A 10,457-nucleotide genomic window follows, 5' to 3' on the forward strand; every position below is an offset into this window, starting at 1 on the left:
GTCAGCCTGTGTACCTTATCTGATCTATATTCATCATATTTTTCCGTGCACATTTATCTCCTGTATATATTTTAATATACGACACAATGCAAGAACTCATGGCCTTAATTGGGTTCTGGTGGTGTTGACAAAAAACAAGATCACACTCTATTCACCATCTGGTTTAATTTACTCAGAAGTCACAAGGTTCTTCCTGGTTGTGTGTGTGGATAGGAGAAGTAAATAAAAGTAAAAAATAAAATATAAAACAAATGAGATATAAAGACATAGTGTCCCAGTCCACTTTACAGTGACAGCTGTAAAGATAGTAAGACAGAAGGTTCAGGTAAAGTCATAAAATAATAATATAAACACACTATATACAGTCATTATATTATATGACTGTATTAGGAACATCTGGTAGGGCTGGGAACAAACATGCCAAGGTGTGTGTGTGTGTGTGTGTGTGTGTGTGTGTGTGTGTGTGTGTGTGTGTGTGTGTGTGTGTGTGTGTGTGTGTGTGTGTGTGTGTGTGTGTAGATATAAGGTGTGGCTTGGGAGTTGCACAAATGTTTTGCCACAATCAAATTATTGTTCACAGCCACCAAAAGGGCCATAGGCCCCGAGGATAGTACAATAACATCAGATAAAGTGTATTGTAAGGCTCTTCTCCAAAATGCAATATGAAATTCAATGTTTCACACTATAGTTTTAATTATTATATAGAATTTTACACTACAGTCACTTGACACTTAGCAATAAAGAACACAAGACAGCAGGTTAAAGTACAGCCCTAAAAGAATAATGATAAAACACACAAACATTTATTTATTCAACTAGTATTTATTATGTTGGTCACTATTTATAAAATTGAATTAAATGTAATAATTTAATTCCAACATGATTGTGAATTAATTTGCAATTTTTAATCACAAACTAATAAACATAATTGAAAGTTATTTCATAATGTTATATACTGTACAAGTGTGCAGGCTCTAACCTCCTTCCATATTGCTCTATTGGCCCAGCACCCACCGTGCGTGTGAATAGGTATGCTCTAATATGGAATATGATAAAAAGAGCATGGTATGAAAAAGCCCAAACATTCCACCATGAGATCATAGGCCTATTTTATGAATGCATATTTTCTATATACAAAATAAACATGATTTGAGAGACAAACAAAGTCAGATCTACTCGAGGTCACACAACTCTGCAGTGCTTTCAGCAGCAGTCCAAAGTCCAGCATAGAGCTCGTTATCACAGATGAATGGGGCTTTGACTCTGACCATGAGAGTCATGGTGTCAGTGACGCTGTAGAAGGAAAAAGTACCTGCACTGTCATCTAGATACACTCCTACTCTGGAGGACACATGACATAAGCCTTCGTGTACTACTTCACCGTCATATCTTAATTTAAAACCTCCTGCCTGACACTGTAAAGAAAACGAATCATCATTCATTCCAAATCCACTTTCATTATGGGTCCCTGTTCTGTCGAATTCATCACGTGCGACTGCTATACCAACCTTGTTTCCACTCCACTTTACCTCCCAGTAACAGCGTCCAGTCAGACGCTCTATACTCAGGACCTGATAGCAGTCAGTGAATCTCTCTGGGCGTTGTTTGTTCATCCTTGTTACTTTTCTGTTACCTTCAGTTAGAGACAGGCGTTCATGTGCTGTGTTTGGATCCAGTGTGATTGGACATGAATATTGTAAGAACTCAGCTCTGGTCGTGGGTTCTGTTTCTGGTTCTGATGATGATTCCCTTTCTGATTCTGGTTTTGATTCTGGTTTTGATTTTGGTTTTGGTTTTGATTTTGGTTTTGATTCTGGTTCTGGTTTTGATGGTGTTGACAGTAAAACATCCACTGTATTCACTGTCTCTGAGACGTGTGTCCCTTTCTCTTTAAGAATGTCCTCTAGTTTATCCCTCATCTTTGACACAGACACAGTCACTTCTTCAAAGTGGCATACACTGAGCAGTCTCTGCCACAATCTACACACCCAGCTAGCTGCACTGCTGACTGGGTGTGTAGATTCACTGATCTTTGAGAGGGAGGTGTAACTGTTTAGGAAATTGATGGGATCCTCTGTGTGTGAGATCTGCTCCAGCTCAGCATGTCTCCTCCTCAGTTCAGTAACCTCCTGCTCCACAACATTCCTCTGTTCTTCAACACGACTCACTTCATGTTTCTGCTGGTCTCTGATCTGCTCCCTCACCTCAGATCGTTTTCTTTCAATGGAAGAAATTAGCTCAGTAAAGATGGTGTCACTGTCCTCCACTGCTCTATCAGAGCAGTGATTGATGGACTCCACTTGTTGGTGAAGCACCTTCACGTCTTTCTCTCTCTCCTGGATTCCCTGCTGGATGTTCTGCTGACTCGTATCCAGCTCTTTCTGTCTCTCAGTTCTTTCTGCTGCAACTGAGATCGTATCGTGACCTTTGTGTTCTTCCATACAGCACAGATAACAGATACACTGCTGATCAGTACGACAAAAAACCTTCTTCACCTCGTCGTGAAGAGAGCAAGTGTTCTCTTGAAGCTTGCTGGAGGCTTTGACCAACTTGTGTTTCTTGAAGGCAGGCAATTGATAGTGAGGTTGGAGGTGAGTGTCACAGTAAGAGACCAGACACTGAAGACAAGTCTTGACAGCTTTCACATTTCTCCCAGTGCAGAAATCACAGGCCACATCTCCAGGTCCAGCATAGCTGAGATCAGGATGAACAGCTTGGAGTCCTGTCTTCTTCAGTAAATCCATCATGTCAGCCAACATGTTGTTTTTCTTCAGAACAGGTCTTGGGTTAAAGGTTTCCCTGCACTGTGGACAGCTGTATAGTCCCTTCTGGTCATCCTGATCCCAGACGCCTTTAATACAGCCCATACAGTAGCTGTGTCCACAGGGAACACTCACTGGATCCTTCAGTAGATCCAAACAGATAGAACAGCAGAACTGTTCCTGGTCCAGTTGGACTCCTTGCTGTGCCATTTGACGGACTGTCTGTCTGACAGATTGAGAAACAGTGCAGTGTCTTTTCATATACTCAGAAATCACATGACATGGGAGGTGTGTGTGTGTGTGTGTGTGTGTGTGTGTGTGTGTGTGTGTGTGTGTGTGTGTGTGTGTGTGTGTGTGTGTGTGTGTGTGTGTGTGTGTGTGTGTGTGTGTGTGATCTCTCTGTTTAATTATTATAGAGTCAGGTCTCAAAGTCCACTTGACACTGGAAGCAATAAAGTACATAAGACAGAAGGTTAAAGTACAGCCATAAAAGAATACTAATAAAACACACATAGTCTGTCCCTCATCTTTGACACAGCCACATCTTCAAAGTGACGGACATGGCTGCTGATTGAATGTGCAGATTCACTGATCTTTGAGAGGGAGGTGTAACTGTTTAGAAAATGGATGGGATCCTCTGTATGTGAGATCTGCTCCAGCTCAGCATGTCTCCTCCTCAGTTCAGTAACCTCCTGCTCCACACACTTCCTCTGTTCTTCAACACGACTCACTTCATGTTTCTGCTGTTAGTTTGTCTTCAGTCTAAGTTATATTTTGTTATCCTAGTTTATTCTGAGTCTTCATTAAGTAACCTTTAGCATTTATTCTTCTTTATTTTAGTAGTCAGCTCCTGAGCTATTTATTGTACTTTTGTATTTCCCTATACTGTATGTTAAACCCTATCCCGTAGGGGTGTTTGGTAGTTTGGTAGTAGTAGGCCTACATCAGATTCCTGAATACATTAGAATAGAATAGAGGCAGATGAACAGGGAGGGAGAAAACCCTGAATGATTCAAGGCCCAGAGCTGGACCGGAACCATTATGATACTAGGATAAATCCACATACAATTACCCACTTTTTTCTCTCTTTGCTCAAAATGTTTTTGAGTGGTGCAACCACTCCAAGGAACAGCAATGTCCGTGTTCACCTATGTGTCCGCCTATGTGACGTTAATGAGCACCAGTATGACTATTAGTACCAGTAGGGGCGCTGTTGTGCCAGAAACAGAGAGAGATAGTGCTGTACTGTTGCCTGCTAATGAGAGAGATTTTGCAACCCATTTCCTTTCACCCAGTATCAATTATCTAATGTAATCCTGGGCGCTACACTTTCTCTGCCAACCTGTGGGGGCAGCTAGCGGACTGACCTCATTCTTCCTTCTATGCATGAGGAGTCCAATTAATGCTGCTTCTTTTCACCTGACACAGGGGAATTTTCCTGGCCGGACAGAGCTCGTGGAAGGAACACTATTATTATTGTTATTCCGACCAGTAACTTTTCAGGCGCCCCGGTTGGCCAGGGGAAGGCCGTTCAGATACCAGGATTACGGCATGTTTTTTGTGAGGGTACCTACCCTAGGGGACATGCAAACTCCACACAGAAAGGCCCTTTGGCCAACCCCACCTCGGGTACAGTATGGGCACCGTTCACAATATCCGGAGGGATGTGTCTGCAATAAGATATTTGAAATTAAAAAAACTAAAGATCCAACACAAACAACACACATCACAAGTGCCTTTTTTTAATCAATTATTTTAATTGCTAAAATATCATTTTAATGTTTGGGCCTACATTTTAAACAGCGAGACTCATTCCTTACATAAATAAAGTTGATCTGTACATCGTGGTGCATAAATGTTCCAGATGGTGCTCAGTCTGCTCACTGCAGTATGTTTACATGCACAACATACGGACAGTACAGGAAGATGAATTCAGGCTATAGTGCTATAGCTATAGAGTAGTAGGTTAATTAATGGTCCAATACATTGATTCATGATTGATCGATTCATGATTGAATGCCTATGTTATTGTAATATTCCGGATATTGTCAAATCCAGTAAGTTATTGTAATTCACATATTGTCTTGTCCTCCATATTGATGTTCTATCCTAGTGTCAGTGGTACAGGATTGGACAGGATGTAATTTAATTATATTCATACACCAGACAGATACCGCTGCCCTGCAAGCCAAACAACAGCAAATACCTGAGAAGGGGAAGATATCTGGAGAACAGGGATTTAGTTCTCTGGCTACTATATGATATAGTTATACTAATGCATGTTACAGTACAGTGTGTGTAATTGGTTTTGTCATTATGGGGACTACACTTCCCTACCACGCCACAGAGCAGAAACTACCTGAGAGAAGTGTGTCCTCCTTGAAGATGTTGTTGGTACAGAAGTAGATGCTAGACAGAACAGTATATAATTTATTTACTTTTATGGATGTAACTTTGCTCACATGAGATGGTAAAACCCTTGGCATGGCCTGTGGACTTTAAAACACACAAAGTGGTCCCTGCTCTTTGCCTTCTGATGGCAGAACACGATCATGTATGTTCCTTATGAGTAACGGTTACATGTTTAACATGGTGAAATGTATAGTTATGAATATGATAGGGGATTTCATGACATACTACTATCAGTGTACTACCAATGTAATCTTGGATACATCTGTTATAACAATGATATGAACATTTTACACTATTTGTCTTTAGAAGCTGTTTCCCTAAAATATGAAAAGAACATAGAATGAAAGCCATTAGAAACATGAGTCATGACATAGTATACATGCTGTGAGAAATGGTTAAAAGAAACAACAAAAACTCAAAGTTACAATATTCAGTTAAATGTTAGGGATAACATTAACAACAAAGGAAGATTGTGGGTCCTGAACTGGTAGTATAATACCCATAATGCATTGCACGAACAGCCAGAGCCAAGCGCTGCAGCCAACCTAAGTTAATGTAAAATGTTTCTGTTTTAGGCATTACATTAGAGATGGTTACAGTAAGTTTAGTTATACACTTAAGAATTGATGCATTTAGACATTAGATTACATTACACACATGGTTACGTTTATGTATAAGGTTAAAATTGGTCAAGTTTAGGCATTGTGTTAGAGATGGTTACGTTTAGCTTCAAGGTGTTTAAGCATTAGGTTACGTTACAGAAAGTTAAGCTTAGGTATAAAGTTAAAAAAGTGTTTGTCCGCTGCGGTCAGGTCAAAGCATACACTGCAACAAAGCCAATTGAGAGACTCCGAAATTAAGGGTTTTCTTTTTCCCCCTCAAACTATCAGAGCTCTGAACAAGGACTCGCTGTCTTTAACCTGTAATTACCAGCTCGCCAACAGATCACTTTGTTTTGGACGTTATCTGTACAAATCTCTTTGCCCAAATTATACATATCAGAATTGTTACCACATGCACTTTGTGCACTATGTATATACTTTGGTCATCCGGCTGCATGAATGTGCATTCTGTATATCTTTGGTATTAAATATATGAATCTATTTATATGTATATTTTCTTCAACATATAGATAGATCCATCCTACCTCAGTAAAGGAAAGGAAAGGTACTATGTTTATCCAGGGTAACTGGACTAAGCTCAAGAACTTGTTTACAGCCAGGCCCTGCTCATAGAACATTTCATGGTAGGGGTTCAATGCCTTGTCCAAGGGCACTTCAGCGGTGGTAATGTTTTGGTCCGGGGATACGAACTAGCGACCTTCCGATATAAAGACCGCTCCGCAAACCGTTCGGCCACCGCTTCCCCCAGTAACCCAGGGAAGGTGCAATAACTGCAATTGCAAATTCTAAATGATATGCTAGTCTACGGTTATTCACTAACACCAACCTCTGTCTATATTGAAGCTATATTTGCACTCTTATTAGGTTACTAAATATTCTACGCTTAATTTCGTATTAGCACCTTACTTGTATCATGACTTTTTCAATTTACCTTCTATTATACTAACTGTATATATGTTGGACACTATTAGTACAGTCTTGCAGAGTCTGCCACATCTTAACAAATGAATTAGGCATTAGGTTACACATGGTTAAGTTTACAGTATAGGTATAGCTTGATGTGGTTACGGTCAGGTTAAGAAGCTGGGAGGGTGGCTATAGCCAGTGGAATTACATCAACCACAAACTCCCGGATTCAAGCTTGTAGAAAATTGGTACCTTGCTTCCAGTCCAGGAGCCACAACCATAAAGGAAAGTCTTCAGTAAAACCACATGTGCATTAACATCTTCCAGAGAATAAAAAGTCTGCATTCAACATGTATTTTATCCCCTTCAATTAGCTACATGGGAGTCAACAGCATCATTTTCAGAATGACTGAATAATTAATACAACAAATAATGAATAAGAAATAAAAACAAGTTTAGTGCAGTAAAGGAAATACATTTCTTGGCTAGTAAATGTCAGTCCTCATTAACATGAGAATACATGGATGGGTTCCAATGAGGGTTGGCATGGAGGTGCTAACCTGATAGCACCGTCATGCTGCCCCTCATTACACCTAAGTTACACTTGCTACTAATATTCTTCATAATATGAACATAACCCATGATATTTAATGACCATAAACCTTTAAGGCCAGATAAGGTACACAGTCAGATAAAGTGCATTGCAAGGATCTTTAAACCCTACCATCGTATAATACATTTTGTTATCATGTAGCTACTGAGGCAAAACGTTTGTTTTAAAATAATGTATAAATTAAATAATAGAGATGAATATTTGAAGTTGAGCTACATTACTAGTATTAATATAATATTATGAAGGTCACATCAAAAAAATGATACGATCCAAATTCAGGGAAATAAATGGATTGGGAGTCTGTGCTATAGGCTAATACAGCATCACGGTGACCTAATAGGAGATTATTGAGCACATTGGTTCTTAAATGTTGTGCTAAGAGTCACATAGGCTACTATACACAGGATTCTAAGATTAGAACATTATAGCAGACAAAACAATGCAAAGATTGACTTCAGGTGATGAGGTCTTCCCCAAAATACATATCCCCCATATGAACAACGACAGTACCAGGGTTCAGGGTTTGATTTTGCTCCCTCTGGTTGTACAGTTTTATGGCCAGTGGGGATATGATTTATTCCTGCCTCAGGGTAGACTTAAATACTGTACATGCATTTCTGTTTGGGAAATGATGTTTGATATTTAAATGTTTATAATATCTTATTCTTAACCATTCATTACAAATCTAACAAAAATGGCATTGTGTTGTGTTGTATACTGTATTGCATATGTTGTTTTGTGTTGTAATGTTGCATTGCATTGTGTTGCATTGCAATGTGTTGTGAGTGTGTATAGTGTTCTGTTGCATTGCATAGTTTTGTGTTGCTTTGCATTGTGTAGTGTATTGCGTTGCATTACGTAGTTTTGTGTTGCGTTGTATTGTTGGGTTGTGTTGCACTGTCTAGTTTATTGCATTGCATTGTGTAGTTTTAACTTTTGTGTGGTTGTGTTGCGTTGTGTAGTGTCATTGCACCATGTCGTTTTGTGTTGTGTTGTCTTGCATTGTGTAGTTCTGTGTTGTGTTGCATTGTGTAGTTTTGTGTTGCATTGTGTAGTGTTTTTGAAGTGCAGCAGGGTGCATGGCTACAGGAGAACAGATGAGATCACATTGGTTGTTGGATAATAGATTATTTTCATAACAGAGAGTTGGAAGGAATGTCTAGTACACTATCACGCGTACATTTCGGTATAAGGGCCGATCCATACTTCTATTTTAGAGCCGAATAAAAGTCTGTTCGGCGCTGTAGAGCCTACAATGTGACGTCATTTGAGGTTCGGGGGGGGGCGAGTACCGTCCTAAAGTCGAAACAGCGGTAAAATAGGAGTATGAATCGGCCCTAAGACAGCTCCTTGGGTCATTTCTAATTGAGTGATTAATTGCATGTGACTAAGTCAATTATTCATTCAATTAGGGTCCTTCTGTTTGACTGGAGGGACAAGCATCTCTCTCTCTCTCTCTCTCTCTCTCACACACACACACACACACACGGTACAATAAGCTTGTGAACCTGTCTGCGCGTGTGAGCACATACACAGGCATTGAAGTGTGTATGATTAATGATATGAACTAATCAAACTGATCATTTTGAGCTGCGCTTATAGCGAAAAGCAATGTTTCACTGCTTCCTGGTGTAAACTGAACAAAAGCAGATGACTTTCTTTTACAAGGAAAGAATCAAACTAACATTGGTTGTATAACGCTGACACCTGCAGGACAGATGTGGAAAAACAAAGATCACGACCCCCCAATAGGCTACCTGTAAACCCACAGAGGAACAGCTGACTCATATACCTGCTTTTATCACGTGATGGAAGAGAGTCATTCCCCCCCCCCCCCTCTCTCTGTCATCCTCTTCCTCTCTCCACCCCTCTCCCCATATCTCTCTCTCTCTCTCTCTCTCTCTCTCTCTCTGGGTTGTGCTTCTGCAGGTAGCTAATGAGCCACTTGGTGCAGTTCCCTCCATGTAAACGGGAACAAAAGAAGAAGAGAGCTACTGTTTTTTTTCCGTCCCCTCAGCTTGTTTACATGTACAGTACTGTACATGTTTATTGTTAACCTAATTGACGTCGATCCCCTGTTTTGGGCACAATTTCAACATTTTCAAATATTGAAAATGAGTCATGATCTACAAATTGTGACAAATGTACGCATTGTGAGCCTTTAGATGGGCTATATTTCTGCTGTTTTGGCATATAACAGTATTATGGCTTAGGTGGTAAATGGGTGTCATATGTTTAGCGTTTACTGTCAGTAGTGTGTGAATGGTTTGAAATGGGATATGTTCATTGTTCACATGCTGCGAGTGTATGATTCCTGTCATTTACTGTATTTGCATGGTATTTTACTAAAGTTATTAATAGTGGTTTTATTACACTTGTTCAATTGGGCAATTAAAAAAAACAAATGCTAAATCAATTTGCGATAGTTATTTTCCACATGTGTTTTGAAGATACTCATTACTCCCTTATACTCATTTGAATTTATGTTGTGTAGGCGATCAGTGCCGGTAACCAGTGTATAAGATATGTATATCTGAATAATTGTAACTGTATGAAAATGTAAATGAAATAATTCATCCATTCATTGTTTGTTCAATAAAAGCATTCATAATTCCTTATTAACTATTTGATAAGAGCTATTGTTGGTTAAAGGGTTCCATAGTCACTCCAACACAGTTCATCTTCTAGAAGGCATCCCATAATATGTCTCTGTTGACAACATTTCCGCCAAGCAGCACATCAGGCTAAACTAAACTGGCAACTGTTTAAAACCAGCCTGGCAACACATTCTTTGTTGTTTTGTTCATTTGTTCATTCCTCGATGGAATTCAAAGAAAAAAAAAGCCAACTAGGCCTTTCGCATCATCGTTCAATTCTTTCTGCAAGAACTTCCATATTATTTCAGCCAACGATATCCCCCCCCAAAAAAAACATCCCGTGTTCGTCATCATATCTCCCACCGAAACCATCCAACCACTTTCCATCACTGGTTTCATTGTTTTTGTGAAAACAACCAAAGAAAGAAACCTTTCCCATGAACAAACAAACTCCCAGCTTGGCAAATGGCAACCTCTCCAAACCTGCCACCTTTGTCCTTGATCCTCCAGTGCCGGTGCCACCGTAGCGCCAGGCTGGGGTCAC

General features: G+C 39.8%; 1 protein-coding gene across 1 annotated transcript; it reads right to left on the reverse strand.

Annotated features, from left to right (window-relative positions):
* Positions 1 to 1,022: 1,022 nt before the first annotated feature.
* Positions 1,023 to 2,972, reverse strand: LOC310870379 (tripartite motif-containing protein 16-like; the record flags this gene model as incomplete). Its single annotated transcript, XM_083781569.1, has 1 exon — positions 1,023 to 2,972. One exon carries the CDS (start codon positions 2,970 to 2,972, stop codon positions 1,173 to 1,175), a length of 1,800 nt encoding a protein of 599 aa, XP_083637695.1. The 3' UTR covers positions 1,023 to 1,172.
* Between the last annotated feature and the right edge of the window lie 7,485 nt (positions 2,973 to 10,457).

This window comes from Protomyctophum parallelum, assembly GCF_964188405.1.
Source record: "Protomyctophum parallelum genome assembly, chromosome: 14".
NCBI classification, from domain to species: domain Eukaryota; kingdom Metazoa; phylum Chordata; class Actinopteri; order Myctophiformes; family Myctophidae; genus Protomyctophum; species Protomyctophum parallelum.